Source organism: Cicer arietinum, chromosome 7, assembly GCF_000331145.2.
Source record: "Cicer arietinum cultivar CDC Frontier isolate Library 1 chromosome 7, Cicar.CDCFrontier_v2.0, whole genome shotgun sequence".
NCBI classification, from domain to species: Eukaryota; Viridiplantae; Streptophyta; class Magnoliopsida; order Fabales; family Fabaceae; genus Cicer; species Cicer arietinum.
Genome location: NC_021166.2, coordinates 16,144,988 through 16,163,631, shown reverse-complemented (window position 1 = coordinate 16,163,631; position 18,644 = coordinate 16,144,988). Strand labels below are relative to the sequence as shown.

General features: G+C 31.6%; 3 protein-coding genes across 4 annotated transcripts; 2 read left to right on the top strand and 1 right to left on the bottom strand.

Annotated features, from left to right (window-relative positions):
- Nucleotides 1-2,055: 2,055 nt before the first annotated feature.
- LOC101494220 (chaperone protein dnaJ 11, chloroplastic-like) lies at nucleotides 2,056-2,879 on the top strand. The gene has a single exon (XM_004509305.4). The coding sequence runs from the start codon at nucleotides 2,075-2,077 to the stop codon at nucleotides 2,609-2,611; it is 537 nt and encodes a 178-aa protein (XP_004509362.1). The 5' UTR covers nucleotides 2,056-2,074; the 3' UTR covers nucleotides 2,612-2,879.
- Nucleotides 2,880-7,609: 4,730 nt separating this feature from the next.
- LOC101493894 (mediator of RNA polymerase II transcription subunit 4-like) lies at nucleotides 7,610-10,229 on the top strand. The gene is made up of 2 exons (XM_004509304.4): nucleotides 7,610-7,824; nucleotides 8,672-10,229. Exon 2 carries the CDS (start codon nucleotides 8,781-8,783, stop codon nucleotides 9,987-9,989), a length of 1,209 nt encoding a protein of 402 aa, XP_004509361.1. The 5' UTR covers nucleotides 7,610-7,824; nucleotides 8,672-8,780; the 3' UTR covers nucleotides 9,990-10,229.
- Nucleotides 10,230-12,092: 1,863 nt separating this feature from the next.
- Nucleotides 12,093-17,829, bottom strand: LOC101493577 (DNA-(apurinic or apyrimidinic site) endonuclease 2). Of its 2 annotated transcripts, none has more exons than XM_012718276.3 (10): nucleotides 17,595-17,829; nucleotides 17,407-17,518; nucleotides 16,471-16,689; nucleotides 16,175-16,260; nucleotides 15,496-15,611; nucleotides 15,327-15,407; nucleotides 14,646-14,846; nucleotides 14,203-14,354; nucleotides 13,427-14,109; nucleotides 12,093-12,941 (listed from the first exon to the last, which is right to left on the bottom strand). In XM_012718276.3, the coding sequence occupies exons 1-10, from the start codon at nucleotides 17,700-17,702 to the stop codon at nucleotides 12,870-12,872; spliced, it is 1,830 nt and encodes a 609-aa protein (XP_012573730.1). In that variant the 5' UTR covers nucleotides 17,703-17,829; the 3' UTR covers nucleotides 12,093-12,869. The 2 variants fall into 2 exon arrangements, with proteins under 2 accessions (XP_012573730.1, XP_004509360.1); XM_004509303.4 differs by having other exon boundaries at nucleotides 14,203-14,363; nucleotides 17,595-17,828.
- Between the last annotated feature and the right edge of the window lie 815 nt (nucleotides 17,830-18,644).

The window sequence follows — 18,644 nt, the reverse complement described above, 5'->3', positions numbered from 1 at the left end:
AATGTGTTTTATTTTAAAAAATATTTTTCAAAAAAAAATAGTGATAAATCATAGCAAATAAGGCAGTAAACACATAACAACACAGGTCAATTTATCCTGGTTCATCGTCAACATAGTAGATATGTCTAATCCCTTCAAACTGAAAGATTTAATCCACTAATGCACAACATGAATCACATGTCCACTAAACACCTACAAGTCAATATGACTGTGTTCAGGTCTTCTCGATCTTCTATCTTATTATAGTCAAGTTATTGAGATATGCAGCCGCTACTAGACTAGGTTACAAACATAATGTGTTTATGGGTTTTCTGAATAACTATCCTAAAAGTGTGCTTACAAAGCTATGCTATTAAAAAGTGAATATCTCTCAGGATTTAGATGAAACAATAGGGTTAAGAATAAGAGCGCATAGACAATTGTATTGTGCTTATTATAGTGTTCGTTTGTATTCTTCGATAACGGTTACACGTCAACATGTATCACAAAATTTTGTATCAAATCTTTGTAGATTGATTCACCTTATACTTGATTTTGTGTATCTTGATACATATACATAAAGAGCAAAGGTTATCATAATTAGAGTATGTCACACATATCTTCAAACAATTAATATATTCAAGATGTTGAGCAGATGATAAACATATTTGACTTTTTCCTAGCGTTAACTTTCCATCAAAGTTAGACGATCAAATGCTTGTCAACATTATCAGAGCCAGACGATCATATGTTTGTCGCACTTATTAGAGGCAGACGATCATCACTTACAACAACAGAATCACCAGAGGTGTGTTTCAGTGTGCGTTCAACGGACTTAAAAAAAATGATTTTCATAGAAAAATTATGGTTTTCATTTAACTTGTCCAAACATCAGAGGATGCACCGTAAAGTCATAAAATTACATGATCTGTAAATCGCACACTTAAATAAAATATTAGTGTTTTAAATTATTCCCACAAAATAAGTTTTATTATCATCGAAACAAGTAAAGGTCATAGTTTTTCAAATCAACGTGGTTCTAACATTCACTAATTTTCAATCTCCTTTGCTAGATTGTTGCATTTGTGCAATCTCGCTAGTTTTGTCCCCTTCATGTCAATTGGTGGTTCACATAAAGGTATGAATATTAGATGTTGCAAAGGTATGTTTATGCAATGCTTATAGGAAGATGTTTTTTTGCCTTGTAAAAAAGGCTAACTAATATTGTCTAATATTAGTTTTTTTGTTTACAGAGCATTGCAATGCACATGCAAAGTGAATCAAAATGGAAGCAATTGGGACTTGAGATTTTTATTAATATGTACAAAAATAAGTGTAAAAACATGTACACGAGTAAAAAAATTCTTTTGAAAAATGCGACATAAGTTTAATTATATTTGTAAATAACAATAAATTTATATGATAATATATAACTATGTGTGCAATTATTATAATTTAGATTTATTTGTAGTTTTGGTCCCTCTATTATTATCAGTTCACAAAATTGGTTCCTCTATTTTAAAAGTCGACAGCTTTGATCTTACTCTCATATTTTTGAACTAAAAAAAATGATTTAACATATTTTTGATGACGTGACATACAATTCTATAATATAGAACCATCTAGATGCATTAATTATTCATATGTCATTAATCAAATTAAAAGTATGAAAAATTTCTGAAGTTGAAATCTAAGTTTTTACAACGTTTTATTCTATGTCATCATTTGTTAGTTTAAAATTTAGATGGAGAGACAAAAACTGTCGGCTTTTAAAATAAAAAGACCAATTTCATAAATAAGTAAAAATTGAGAGACTAAAATTATAATTAAATCTATAATTTAAAAGTTAACCTCAAATTCACTTTTAGCATTTTTTATTATAAAATTCAATTTCTTTTTTCTCTTTAAAATAAGTGTGGACTACTTCTTCATGAGTCATAAATGATGTGATGAGAGATTATTTTGACACCTGGATAAGCCAGAGGACGTCATGAGTCAGCAGCAAAAAAATCCAACGCCGAATGGATAAGATTGATTTTTTCTTTTCCGATTGAAACTGCAAACTCAGCACAACGATAGTTATTTTGGGACTGTTATGTGGACCCCACTCTTCCTATATATCACAACCCGATACTCATCATCTTCAACTTACAATAACGACGTCGTATTTATCATGATCTCAACATCATTTCCCACACCTCTCAGCACCACCGCCACTTTCTCCGGCAAATCCATTTCACCACAATCGTGCCACGTCAGATCCAGGCAAGTACTAATCTCTGCAACAGCCACCGCCACTCGGCCTTCGTATCTGCAGCTTCATCAAAGTATGGCTTCCTGCACGTCGACACATTACGAGATTCTCGGAGTTGCTGCCGTCGCTTCTAATCGAGAGATCAAAGCGGCGTACCGGAGACTCGCGAGGGTTTCTCATCCTGACGTGGCGGCGGTTGATCGGAAGGACTCTTCGGCGGATAAGTTTATGAAGATTCATGCTGCGTACTCCACGTTGTCAGATCCTGAGAAGCGTGCCAGTTATGATAGAAGCTTGTTCCGGCAACGGCAACCGTTGATGGCGACGAGATTTTCTGGATACCATAACCGGAATTGGGAAACGGATCAATGTTGGTAGTGAGTTGATTCGTTCGACTGACTGAGTTTCTGCAGTCTTTTTCATTTTTTATTTTTTATCTGAAGCCGCAATTATTAGATCGCCATGGAATGCGTTACTAATTAAGTGAATTATTAGGAATATTTGGAAATTTGTCAATTCTTAGTTCTAATATGTTGGTGGATGTTTCATAAGTAAATTTAACTTTTAAATTTATTTATTACTTATCAAGTTAATTATTTCAATCATAATATTTGTAAAATTATAAAATATAATTTTTCTACCCTCATTCAATATCTTTATTTCTATTACATTGTCATCACACAATTATTATTATTTTTTATTATTTGTAATTGTGGAGTGTATAGGTGTTTGTAAAACATTTTTTTAATTATTTAAAGAATTTAACTTTTGATTTTTCAACCCTCAATATATTATTATTTTTTCTTCACTTTTACTTTTTTTTTCTTTCTCTCGATCAAAGCTCACTATCGGGGCTCCATCGGTCTTGGAACAGGGTAGAACTAATGACATATTCTAGAGTTGAACCTCAAAATTTTACACCTTACCAACTAAATTAACATATAGTTTTTAGAATTTTTGCAACATAATCAATAATTATTATAAACTATTTATTGTTGAGACTATTTTCTTTTTTACTTAGACTGATTTTTTAGGCCTAAAGCTCTAACTTTTGAATGTTAACTTTTGTACCTCCAATTAAACTTGTACTCCCAATTTGTTAAAAACCCAATTTTATTCTTAATAAATTCATTCGCGTGCGTGGTAAAAAAATAATTACTCCAAAATATCACCCCTTCAACGAAATTTTCGGTAGGTTTAATTTTGACAACTAAATTTCCGGTAGTTATTTGTAATACCAGAAATTTGGTCAAAGAAATTTCCAGTAGTTACATTTTCAATATTAGTTTTTGAAATTTACGTATCGGAAATTTCAAATTTTTGAAAAATCCGGTAGTTAATAAATTTAATTTTTTAATATCTTTTTAATTTTTTTTTTGAAATAGGGATGGAAAACACACGACCAATATTTATAGATTTAACTGAAGCATTTACAACTGATCAAATTTTTGAGTCACGAGAAGCTGTCATATCATGGGCAAGAGAGATCGACCGACAAAATCGAGTAGCAGTTATCATTACTCGATCAGACGTAGAGACTGGAAAGAGAGGAAGAAAGTCAAAATTAATTATTGGTTGTGATAGATGTGGACAAAATAACACAGATACTTCAACTAAAAGGTGTACATGTCCGTTTAAACTTAGATCATTGAAAAAAAATTAAAAAAATTATATAAAACAAAAAAATTAAAAACATATACAGTGTACCGGAAATTTCAAAGATGAATGAAATTTCCGGTGAAGATACCGAAAATTTGAAATTTTCGGGAATCCATCCGGAAATTTGAAATTTCCGGTATTGAAAATGTATACTGGATTTTTCTAATTTCCGGTGAACCTTCCCGGAAATTTCATTTTTGAAATTTCCGGTATGCATTTATAACTACTGGAAATTTCATTCCTCTTGAAATCTTCGGTAAATTTTTTTTTTCCTCAATACTCACTTTTTCCGATTTTTTAATGTGGGAATACAACTGTTTTGATTTTTCGTTTTATTTTTATTTTTACTAATTTTTTTGAGGTTATTTTAGATATTTCAATAAAAAAAATTAATTGGCGGTACAAGTTTAATTGGGGGTACGAAAGCCAACAATCCTAACTTTTATGGCATGGCCTTTGGGCCGGCCCTAAACTTTTGTGACTTTGGTGATATTGATTAAAATGTTGACAAAAATTTACAGAAAAAATAGACAAAATCTGCCTTTAATTTATTATCTAAATTTTAGAGAGTCAGTATGATAACCAATTTTATTTGAGTTTAAAATGAGTGTACCAATTATTTTATATTATCAAACATAATCATTCAATTTACCATATATTAAACAGTTTTTTAGTTAAAGACAATCATTAAATGTTTTGTCAATGAAATAAATTATTACTCATTTAAATTATTTTATTTTTTTATCTATGTTATTATTTTAACTTTTTATAGTATGTTGTAAGTATCAATGCTATTAATTTTATTTCTAAATATGTGTTTTGACAAAGATGTAGAATGGCTCCAATCGTAAGACTAAAAAACAACTATTTTAAGTGTCTTAAAAAAATATTTTTACTTAATATAAAGACCTCCAAATATATTTTGTACTTAAAAAAAATGTATCACATTTTGATATATTCAAATCTAAAAATAATAAATCTTATCTTAGATTAATTTTGTTTCAACAAATATTAAATTAATCGACTTAATTATCAATTGAAAAAAAATATTTAAAATGCATCATATTTAAATTTATTTTAAATATCTCTATGTCTTGAGGCGGCGTTGAGACGAAGAAGAATGGAAGTTTTTAAAAAATAAAAAAATAATATGTCGTGGGTTTACCATAAATTTATAAGTTAAAATTACTTTCACACCATGAGCCACCGTTAGAAATAATGGGTTTTTGTCATCTATAGGAATTGAGTCCCCTATTTGAAAAATAAGTACCATCTTCCGTGGGAATCGAACCTGATAACTAGGAAATAGGTACCACCTCAACTCATTTGAATGAGAGAAAAATATTATTCTTTTTTTACTTCAAGTGTTCCTAAATATTATTCGTGAAAGTTAATGACAAAATTATATATTTATATATTTATAATAAGAATAATATTATTAGAACACAAAACTTTATATAAAATGAGATAAATACATATAAAATACATAGAAATCACATTTTATACTTATGTTCTAATATAAAATATTGTATTTGTGTTTAATCTTATGTTTTCATAACATTGTTCTAATATTAATTAACTTATTATACTAATGTGCTTATACTCATAGGAAGAATTGGACTTTTGAAGTATTGTTTTTTACAAATTTAAAATGAAAGGATGGTATCGCAGTTCAACTAAAACAACTTTAAGTTCGATAAAAATCTAACTCACAATTTATTGAATCAAATACATTTTGTTTTATCACAAAAACAAACCATTGAAGTTGAAACAATTTTTTTACAATAAACTAGTATAGGAGCAACTTGAGGATACTTTTAATGGTATTAGTGTGTTTATTAAAACAAGATTTTTACTTTAAATACATTTTAAAAAGAGTTTCACTTGTAACGGCAGTATATTATTTACTGTAATTTCAAAATAAAGGGATAAATTAAAATTTTCATGAAATTAGACAAAGATTACTGTACAGTTTTTGTTTTGCAGTTGTAAGTTGTATTTTTATTTTTTGTGGTTGAAAATTATAAGTTGTAGTTAAAGCAACAAGAGCTTGCCAACTGTTTTTGAAGGTTATTCTCCAACGGCTTGTTGAATTTGAAGCGTTTAATAAAATTAATGATTATATTAATTGATAAATATAAAATTATATTTTTATTAAAATTTGAATGAGAGTTACTTTTGTAATAAACTTACTTTCATTAATATTGTTTATTAATATTAAGTTACGTTTAATATGCAGCTAATTGAACTTTCATTAATATTCTTAAAAAAATTCTGATAACCAGTAGTTCATTTATCTTTACATTTTTCTGAATTGATGTGGTTATAACATCACGATTTAAATTGTTTTAATAAACACCTTCCAAGATTTATGTTTCAAACACAACAATTTTGTCCAAATAATTTAGAAGCTCATCATTATCTTAGTTAATCAATTCCAATGATGATGTCAATATCCTTCAAAGATACATAGACTGAATCTACTACAAATGATCAACTATATATGCTTAGTTTGCAATCATCACACAAGAAATTAGTGATCACATATTTGTTTGGAAGGGTGGATACTAACAAATCATAGGCTAAGTGCACATGATTGTGTGGCTCCAGAATCAAAGAATCAAACAACGCAACAAAAGATTTTCTCTTCAAAAGACATGTACGAATGGGTTGATTTAAAATTAGAAATAAACATTCTAAATAAAAGCTTTTTAGAGACCGAAAAACTATAAATTTTTTTATATGGATAAAAAACAAAATGTTGAAATTTTATAGGTACAAAAAACTTATTTCATCCTAAAAAAAATGACCCAAAGTAAATTATAAAACCACATTAAATTAGAAAAATAAAATAAATTACACAAACTACATCTTTAATTCTTTAAATTTAATAGTATTCCCGCTTAAGTCTTTTAAGATTTTTCTTCTCTATTTATTCCTTTAAGTTGTACTCATTTTGCACAATTAATATTATATTAAATTATGCATGTGATCCTTTAAGTTTTATCATTTTTTCAAATTTGTGTTATGAAATATTAAAATCTAATCGAAACATTGTAGCAAATTCGCTATTAAAATTGCTTTGCAAATAAAATATGTTAATGACATTGCTTATGTTTAAAAATCTTTATTACAAAAAATTTAAGACTATACACGTATCTAAATGATTGTAAAGAAAATGAAGAAATATAAATAATTTATAATTTTTTATGAATGTTTTAAGAATTATTAGTATACGAGAGATATAGTTACAAGATTTGGCGAAGTTTATAATTATTAAATATTTTCAATTGTATTAATTGTTATTGAAAATGAGATAAACGATTAACGATCTAAAATAAATGTAACTTAAAAAGTCAAATAAAAAAAAATGAAAGTATCTAAGCAAAACTTAAACTAAATTTAAACTCGATTTAAAAATGAATTATTTAAATAAAATTGTACTATAATTACATATTATATAAAAAAATTGATTTTAATACAATAATTTAGAGATTATTTTTAGAAATTTTAAAAAAAAGTATCACCTATTTTGTGTTTATCTACATTAATTTTTTTTAAATCAATTATAAAAAATAACTTTTTAAAAAACTACTAAAAAGAACTTCTCATTTTTAGCAATTCTTTTTTCTACAATAAGAAGACATAATTAATTAATTTAATTTAACACCTTCTCGTTTTCAAAATATTTTTCTACTCACTTCCACCGAGTTTCTCCTTCTCCTCTTTTGAGCAATAAATTACAAACAAAAAATATATTGCTGAAAACGGAGTGAATCTCTACTCTACTTTTGAGCTTTGGCAGCTTCTCTCAACTGCTCATTGCCGTCGCCGTCGTCATTCGAAAACATCAAAGGAGTGATAGATCATCTTGACAATGAGGGTTTTCAAGAGGAGGAAAACGAAGAGGTTCATTACATCGCGCATTTGAGGTTAGGTTTTCTGTTTGATAAATTCGACTTCAAAAATCGGGTTTCTCATATGATGTGATTTCCAGTGCAGGAATTTTGAAGACGTTGATGTGATTAGTTGATTTCTCATAGGATTACCTTAAGTTTTGTTTAGAATGATTTTATTTTGCTATTAATTCGTATGCTTGCTTCAATTCCTTTTTAACTCTAGGACTCTTGTGAATCTTAGTAGACTTTTGATAGTTTTGTTAACTTCTTTTTTGTTACTGTGAATTTTAAAGTCTTGGTATTAGGTTTTCTTTTGGTTAAGGGAACAAGCTTTTGTTGTTATTGTTAAATTAGAAGTATCTAATTGATCACAGAATCCTACTATATAATTTAATTGAATTAAATATAGAGAATCAAATTGCATCATGATGTAACTAAGCAATCATCTAAAGCTTAACTACCATTCATTGGTTATTGTACAGTTTTTTGGATCATAAAAAGATTGTTAGTTTATATGTTATACTGAGGATTTTTGTGAATTATTCTAACATACTTGCTAATATGTGTCCATTTCATCAGTTGTTGATTGCAAATTAGCCATGGTTACTTCATAATTTTGTATGTCAAACTAAGTAAACATTCACTACTTTCATTTCTGTATCATAGATTTTTTTAAAATCAAATAGTTCAATTTAACTTCAAACATGAAAGGGAATAATATATAAAAAAATTATTATACTTTCTTTGGACTTGGATTTATGTCTTAAGAAAGTAGGACATCACTTGTTACATATGTGATATGTTTCTTCTTCTTTTTTTTGAGAGCACATGTGAAGTTTTATACACTGAATGATTGTTCTTACGTTCTTCTGTTGCACAGTTGATATTATGACTGGGTGGTTCTGGTGCAGCCCTGCTCTCCGATCTGCTGCCTGATTTTTTATTTAGAGATACAAGAGTACTAAAAAGACAACAGGCGTTGATACAAAATGCTTCAACACCAAATTGTGCAGTCCCCTGCTAGGTTAGGTCTTACAAACCCTAACTCACCATCAATTCTGAACCCCAACCCTCCAAAGCTACCTCCTTCACAGACCCATCATCACCAAGACCGCCAGTCCGCAACTCCTTCAGCTGCTTTACTCTCTCTTTTACCACCCCTTCCTAGAGCACAATCACTTCTTTTTCAAATGTCTTCCTTAGCTTCTAAACTCTTTGAAGTATCACCCAACAGGTCTGTTTGGGTCACTGCATTCCGTGGATCGCTCCCAACATTCCTTTCTTCCCAAAGCCAATCACATTCATCTTCCTCGCTTGAGTCTTCGCCTTCCACCACCAAAGAAATTATTTCACTCTTCACCGCACTTCAAACCCAAATCTTTGAAGCTGTTTCTGAACTCCAAGAAATTATTGATCTACGAGATGCTAAGCAGAGGATTGACCGCGAAATTCGCTCAAAAGATCTGGCACTTCTTGCATTTGCCAACAAACTCAAAGATGCTGAGCGGGTACTTGACATTCTTGTTGATGATTACTCTGATTATCACCGTAGCACCAAGAGATTCAAATCAGGAGATGGCAGTGAAGATGATTCTTTAACCACCTCAACTGTCTCTTCTCAGCTGAAGCTGTCAGATATATTATCCTATGCCCATCGAATAAGTTACACAACCTTTGCACCACCAGAATTCGGAGCAGGAACGGCTCCTCTTCGTGGTGCATTGCCACCTGCACCACAAGAAGAACAAATGAGAGCTTCACAGTTATATAATTTTGCAGACCTTGATATTGGATTGCCTAGAGCAGTTGAAACTAAGGAGAAAACAGTTGAGGCTATTATTGAGCCTCCACCTGTACATCCTGTGGATACCAATCCACTATCGAATTTGTCCGCAATTCAAGGGCTGCTACCTCCAAATTTTTCGGTTCCCCCTGGTTGGAAGCCTGGAATGCCTGTACAATTGCCTATTGATATACCAATTAAGCCGCCACCTGGGTGGAAACCAGGGGATCCTGTGGCATTGCCTCCTATGGACTCCCTTCAAGTACCAAGATTTGAGGAACCAAAATTACTTCCTCACATTCCTCAGCCCAAGCAGCCGGAAGTTATTCAAGTGCAGCATGTTAATTTGGATCTAGGAGGAAGTGATAGTAGTGATTATAGTAGTGATGAGGCAAGCTCCGATGATGAAGATTGAGAAGTCCGTGAAACTTATGATCTCAAATTGTTTACTGTACAAGTGATATTTTGTTTAATAAGTTTTCCTTTTAGTTTAAAATAGTTGTAAATGCATGATATGTGTGAATTCCCAGTATTGATTTTTCCGTCTAGTAATTTGCTCCTTCTGCATTTTATACTGATGTCATTCACCTATGTCTACGTTTGATGTGATAAGGTCCTGTCATTTGTTTAATGAGCATTAGTTTTAAGACATCTTTATCCTTGATAAGTTGCATTGATTGTATGATAACAACATAACTTTTCAGCACCTAGTTACTGCTTTGAGTAATATGATACAATTCTCTGCTGAATCTTACTATTTCTGCTGTTAGCTCTGAACAGCATAATGTATATCCATGCTTTATAATCTTGAAAAATTCAGAGCACTGCATTTCTACTAGTGGAGGATTGTGTTTTTCAAGTTATTAATTGTTCAATGTATGTGGCTTTTGTATACTACTATTAGATTATTAAAAAGAACATATTTTATCAGACTAATTTACACCCGGTTCTGATGATTAGCATTTTTAACTGAAACAAATCAACTGCTTTAAGACAGATCTATAACCAATTTTGATGAGGTGCCTTGTGAACACCTCTTTTTGTTTGGGTCCTAATATTTAAAGTAAAAAACACTCTTTTTTTAATAAAGGAAATGTATTTTTACTGTATAGAATTTTCTACCTCTTACCTGCACATATCACATCCAATTATTCTTCCCTTATTCACGGCACAAAATCACGTCTAGTTGTAACCATTTTTCACACGTAGAAGCTCATTCTCGTAGCCTCTCATAACTCATTTCGCACAGCACCATTTTTCACTCTTTCACCCTCTGCATATGTAGTAATTATCTTTCCCTTTTTCACCTTCATTCCATCAAGTCTCTGTTCTACACATTCCATGATCCTCAGCAGTCTGCTCACACAGTCGCCAAGGATGTTCAACTCTTTACCAGCATTATGGTTCTTATATTTTGTTGCTATTTGTTTGCGTGGCATAATGGTTTCTTTTCGTATTTTTATTACAAAATCTTTTTATTTTTATTTTTTATAATTAGTGTCTTTTATTTTACATATGTATATATATTTGTCAAATTCGTTATATGGCATTAACTATTGTAAAGAGTGCTCTGATTATCCGTGAATAAAAGGATTGTTTGGGAGCTTGTGTTCATATAAACATGAAGTCAAAAGAACGGGAAGATTGAAATTTTCCTTTATAAACTACGCCAAAAAGAATTGACAACAAAATATATAATCTCAAAGTTACAAATTAAAAATAGAAAGACCCCACGAATATTTGGAGTCCCGTTAATAATAAAAGCATTTGCCCTAACTTGTTTTGGACTTTGTGATATGGAAAAGGTTGATCAAACAGTTTTGAAGAAAGGTCTCAATAAAATAAGTATCTATCTTATTTCATGCAAAATAAATGAACTTAATAAACTGTTCAAAGGAATTTTGCATCGCTTGTATATTTGTTTTCTAGAGGTTGTTTCTTCTCTAACTCTCAAATGTTCTCAAAAAAACTTTAAATTGTGTTTGAATTAGTCAATTCTAATTTATAAAATATATGTTAAGATTGACAAATTTTGTATTTGGAAGTTTTTAAAAATATTGAGGATGAAATATAAAACCACCTTAGTTGAATACCTTTGAGTCCGATAAAAATTGAAATATTATATTTTAATATGTAGATATCAAATTAAAATTCACAAAGAATGATATTATTATTTGTTAAGAACTCCAAGTATAACTATATAATCTATGAAAGACATACATCTAGTTATTGGAGTTCATCTAAAACTAATATAAAAAGATAGAGGATTAAAGTTGACCTTTGATGCAGTCCTAAGATATTAAACAACATTGACTTTATTTTTAAATGTAGCTTTTAAAACAAAAAATTCCAGATCAAATGTATAAGCTCTACCGAAAATCTTTAAAATGTACAATAACAAACATGACCGTATGTTCTTTTTAATGTGCACTTCATGATTCATAATTTTATTTTTTTCATTTAAGATTATCAATCCATTCATCCTTCCTAACAAATGTTGCACTCAAGAATTTATAAATTATACAACACAAAAAATGCTAATTAAATTACTCATGAAAACACTATTTTTTGGTCAAAGAACATGCTATATTTTTAACAGACTAGTTTTTCTATCGTTAAAGGATGCAACATTAGCAACATTACAAAGAGAGCTATCAATTGACCTTCTGATACCACCCCTTCTTCAACACTACTACTAGTTGAAATTAACAATTCTCATACCTTAATTTAATCGCATAACATCACCTAAAAGTCATATGTCAATGTGACTGCACTCTTCTCCTTATGAATCAGGCAAACAACAAGATTCTACCACTTCAAACGACCATTTTCATCTTATGGCATTTAAACCTTTAACCTTAAGAAAATAAAGGGTGAGGAACTTTTACACCCCAAGTTGTCGTAAAACCACCACTATCTTGAGAGAGCACTTTTCATAACAAACATGGTGCAGGGACATGTTAACCAGAATCTTCAGTAGATAAATCACCACCAGTTATCGGGTTGCCTCAATTTGCGTGATAGAGCGGTAGGATCCAAACCATGTTAGCTGAGATGGAACATTGACAATAGAACAAATTTTCTTTTATCCAATTCCTTATGCTTTCCTCCAGAGAATCAAGGAGGCAACGATGTGTCGAAAATGATGAATAAAAGGTATGATAGGAATTTCCTTCAAATAGGTTGCACTTTCAGAATCATTCAAAACTTGGATGCTCCATATTGTCACCAGAAGAAGAATTTGGATAAGGCGAGCATCTGAATCATCTCTTGATTTAAAGGTTATTGGCCTATGTTATTTATTCCTAGACTTTGAAGTAGCCCATTTGAAGTAGCTACAGTTTGCTTCAGGATTAGATGCAGGGCCCTGCAAAGATGAAAACATGTTAATATTCACCACTTAGTGCATAGTGTGATAATAATAACAAACTATGGAATGAATACCAAGAAGAGACAAGGTTCTAAACAGATTATTAAGCCACCAGCAGTTATTGTTATAATGTAAACTCATTGCAGACACATGACATAGATAGGTCATTAGAAGTTAGAGGCCAATCCCTCCCCAAAAACAAGTGTTGGACGGTGCAACTGTGCTAGTTATTAAGTTAAGAGTAGAATTAGTACTTAGATCTAGACTGTAAATTTACTCTTTTAAACTTCAAATTCTTAACTTTTTCATCCCTCCAACCATTTAAGGACTAACAATGAATTGATCAACCCTTAGAGAGCTGCAGGATTCAAAATATTGGGTTAAAATGAGTCATAAGAGCACAAGAATCACAGTGCAGTGCAAAGAATCATTTTCAGAGATAGAAGCACAATGCACAAAACCACTTAATCGAAATAAATTACCTCAGCACGAGCACAAACATAGAATCTGCGACCGAAATTAGCTCCTTGTTTCTTTACCACCCGAGCAATACAAGGTTCCTTGTGTCCCTTACAAAGAGGTATACTGCTCTGCATCAATTTTTGTATTCTTTGCCACTCTTCTGAAGCTACATTACTTTTTCCTTCCTTTCTAGAACTATCATTTAGTTCAGGTAAATCCTGATAACACGCATCAGCATTCACCTCGTCTTGCACAACGTTGCTACTGTGATCCAACACTTTAGAAGTTTCAATTAATTGAGGATTGGGATGTGAGGGTTCTGCCTGATTATTTGAGAAACCAATACAAGAGTCTTTGACACCATTGTCAAGATTTGTGCTTTTCTGGAAAAATGACCTAAGTGAGAGCTGGGACGATTGACTATTTCTAGCTTTTTTCTTGGATTCATTGCATTTCCGAATTTTTGATTTTTCATATACACTTCCTGATTTAGAGACAATCTTCTGAGAAAAACCTGTGGAAAGTTCATTTGGTTCCAGAATGCTACCTTCTGAATCTCTGTTTGGAAGAAAATCACATTCAGAGGTAGACAAACCAATTTTGTCAACTGGTTCATCTATTCTCTCGCGAGTACTGACCATTGAAATGTCTCCATGTGCCACCTCGTACGATTCAGAAACTCGTCTTTTCATCAAAAACGACACTTCAATTAAAAAGGTTCAGAAAAATATAAACATTAATGTCTTACATACAAAAACTGCCATCTTATTCCAAAGATAAATCAAGGTTTTGGTACCTAGAGTTTGTTGTACGCCATGAACCATGGGAGTATATCTAGCAGATAAAGAGGGAGTACTATGCAGAGGGACCTCAGGAATTTCCATTAAAGTCAAACAAACTGGAGCATGATCAGATCCTTCAAGTTTAACGCTCTGTCCTCCCTTCCACCTGCGGACACTGTGCAGATCATCAAATCAAAGTTAAAACCTATACCCTAGCCTCCAGGAAGACATGCAGCACAGATTTGTGCAAAGCTTGAACCATTTGACGCAGTAGCGGTGAAAAACATCACTAGGAGTTAGAAAAAGAAAGGTATAAAACGTATTTGAAGTTCCATAAACGTGCAGTGTGAAATTCCACAACATAGAGAATTGAATGGTAAGACCAACATATTCAACAACAAGTTGCAATAATTTATTATATTCAATACTCATTCAATATGCAATATTTGTAACTTACCTCGGTGTGCTTTCTGGTTTGCAACGTTTGTACTGTGTTAGAATTTCACATTCTTTAACATGGCATCTTACAAAATTATGGCCTTGCAGGTCACCTGATATATGTAAGCAAGAACCAGCACATAGAATATGGTCGATTCTACTCCCAAAGTTAAACACTTCAGCACCTGAACTTTGTGACCAACAGGTGTATGCATCCCTTCTGCGTAAAAATATTCAATATGAGCATTTATGACTTAACCATTTTGATAATGATGGTACTGATGAGTGAAGACTTACACACAAAATGTTGAAAACACAAATGAAGAAAGAAGGCAAAATGTGAAGGATGTGCATATGACACAAGCCAAATACAGAGAAATGTCTCAGCAATACAATATAAAAATAATATTGGAAGCAAAATCATAGTTCATTGTTTTCAAACAATCCATTTCTATACTCTGAAGTTGAAAAAATGAAAAGGTAACTTCAATTTGAAAGCAACATAATCCCAAGTGAAGATAACAAGATATTAATACTGGGAAAAAACGACAAGAAAACATTTTTAGAAAAGATAGAATTAGAATATTATCCTCTTCGGGATAAGACGATGTTAAGGATGGTATCAACAATTGAATTTCCATGGGGATACTACTCATCAATATTTGATATTCAACATAACAGGTAACCCGGGCATTCTTACTTATCAGGATGCTTAGCTCGGAAGACATCAGAAAAGTGGCCTCCATTTTCAATTAACATCGATTTGAACCATCTTCTAAACCTACATGAGAATTCAACCAAAGGGTTACAAAAATTATCCGTGTATTCGAAATTAAAGATACTATAAAGGAATCTGGAAGATAGCTCACTCATTATTGTCAAAATCAGGTCCCGCGTCACACCGATCAATTGCAAATGGTGCAATATTGAGATCCCCAACAACAAATATTCTCCTCCCTTGATGTAGGAGAGACTCCAATCTTTTCTATCAAAAGTGACTATCAACATCAATCGAACAGAAAAATAAAATAAAAGTGAAAATTTTGAAAACTAGAGGCATCAATGGTAAGCACATAAACTACGATATTAACATATCCCAATTTTAAAAACATTCATTGATTTTCCTGAATTTGCCATTTCAATGTTCGTTGAATCATGCTGATTTATGGGAAACACAAATGAATAATACTAAAACAATTTTTTTACACTAGCTTCAGAGTTTCCAAAATCCCAAAAGATATTATAATGGATAAACAGTTTTCAAGCTACATTTTGTCAGAAATTATACAATTGAATGAATCATTTCAAACTTACACAACATTAAAAGGTTTGGAGAATTTCGAATTCTAGTTCCAAATTATCAACATGACTTATAATTACTATTATATTTACCAAATAATACTAGCTATTGCAGCATAAGATATCAGCCAATATCTGCAGAAGAACAAAAGCTGTAGTTTGAAGCGTAAAAAATAGTATGCAAAGTGCAAATTAATGATTTTTTATCATATCATTCACGAACTCCATATATATAAATATTTTAAATACCTGCAGTATCCTGTAAAACTTTTGCTTAAACTGAGTTCTCTCCGTGTCATCTCTTGCCACTCGAGGCCCATAAACATTGAAAAGAACTATATAGATGCAAACACAACTATGTCATAACAACTATTATTTTATTTTTCGAAAAACATATGTATCATTCTTTGTAGTCACATGCACAAACTTTTAAATCACTTCATATGTCTAAAAAGGGAAACTAAGTAAACAAAGGAGCCAGGGTTCAGTTTATTTAATTTTAGATATATGTTGATAATTGACATATATACAGACAGGACACATACCAAAGTGACCATGATCAGTGACAATGCACCTTCCCTCACTATCAACATTGAGAAGCTCATCTTTAGAAAAATCCTCAAGATGTTCCATGAAGAATGGTAATTTGTCTTGACTAGTTTGAGAGTTAGACATCAGGCCAGTGAAGCCTTCCTCAGCTGCCAAGGGCAATGCTGCTTCGTTACTCGAAAAAGCAGACTTTACACGACAAAATGTAATAACACCTGCACAGTCAAATGAAATTCAATGCTTAAAAATTAGTAGTAATTAAGACTATAGATTTCATTTCCACAGACAACCATGTATGTCAAAAACTATGCAACATCTACATCTCAAATTGAAACCATCTCCATACCATCACAATATATGTAGTTACATTCAATTACTTCTCTTTTCTTAAATTATTAAAAGCGTTTAGATACAGCGCGAATGTCGTGTCTAGTCTCGATTTTGGTGCTTGAAATAAAAATTCTTGTCTTAAAATTAGTACAATTTATACTAGAGTTTTAATTTCCACAAGCCACCAAGAAAGAAAAAAAAAAGTAGATTAAAGGACTTGGATTGCTTGCAGTAGCAGGTTCACACAGTTCGACAAAGTAGACGATCAGACGTTGATTTGAAATCAGACGGTTCAAATAACATATCAGTAAAGTTAAGTATAAACAATCTCCGCCGTTGATTCGACGTCCTGCTAGTGTAACAGTGGGAAATCTAACTCGTAGATTAAAACCTATATAGCATTGATATTGATGACACGTCACGTCGTTAAATTTAATTACTTCTGGTTTCTTAAATTATTAATGATATCTAATAACATAATAATTATGCAGCAAAAGTAGTGGTTCATTTGAAACCTAAGTTTTGTTATTGGCAATGAATGAAAGTAGATTATTGAATAAAACATGTAATGTTGGTTAGGGAAATGAAAGAAAGAGGGTTACCGGAATAAGCGGTTCGTCCTTTCTGAGAAGTTCGGGTACAAGAGAAGAAGGATTCGTAACCATCGACCGTAACCAAATCTGCCGTGAGTTCTTGCCTCCTGAGTTTAGTCTCCTGCAGGTAAGAAGGTGGTTGTTGAGATAGAGATAGAGGAAAATGGAAGGAGAAAAAGAAGTGAATTGGAGAGAACCTGAAAGCAAAGAATGTCGGCGTCGAATGAATTAAGAAGATTCCGGAGAGAACCGAACTGCGATATACGCGGTCTCAAACCGTTCACGTTGTAACTTACTATCTTCATTCTCTCTCTCGCTCAATGGATGGAGGAGTAGCGGGAACGGAAGAAAGGTGGAGGAGCTGAGGAGATGACGATTTATCGTTCGATCAACTTAAATGAATTTCTGCATTCACAATTTTGATTAGTTTTTATTTTGAAACTTTTTATTAAATATTGATTCTTTTAATCTCTTAAAGAAAATATGTATCATTAATGAGTGAATAAATTTATCATAGATATTAAACTTAAAATATGATAATTTTTTAATGATTAAAAACATGTTTAATTAAATATTATTTAAATTAGTATCTAAAAATATATTTAGGTTCACTACAAGAAAACATTTGTATACCTACGGAAAAATTAGCCACGGATCGTAATCCGTGGGTAAATTAATTGTTACCCACGGAAAAACCGTGTGTATTGTTGTATAAAATAATTTTTTTTTAATTAATTACCACGGTAATTCCGTGGGTAAAATTAAAAAAATCTGTAGATAATGAAAAAAAAAATACAATCCTAACTTAAATTTTGCCAAAAATTTTCGTATTATTTTTCCTACAGCTTATCCGTAGGTAATGTTTATTTTTTATAAAAAATTTCTGTTTAATTTTTTAAAAAAAAGGTCCCCCCAATTGATTGACCCAAAAGGTCATCACTAAATTAATTTTATCAAATGGATGTTAACATACAATGAGGCTGCCTTCATCTTGATCAGACCAACCCCATTTCTTAAAGGTATCAACTTTCTCTTTCGATAAGGTAAACCAATACCCAAAAATTGCATGAGCCCTAAGCCCTTCTTCCCTTTTTCTTGTCCGAACCCGGTGCCACATTAGGTTAGGGAGCTGGGTTTCTCGTTCGAGCTGCTTCGCTCATCAGCATCCCAAAGTCCTTCTCCGTCGAGCTGCTTCGCTCGCTCCTCCGCATCCCAAAGCCCTTCTTCCCTTCTTCTTGTCCGAACCC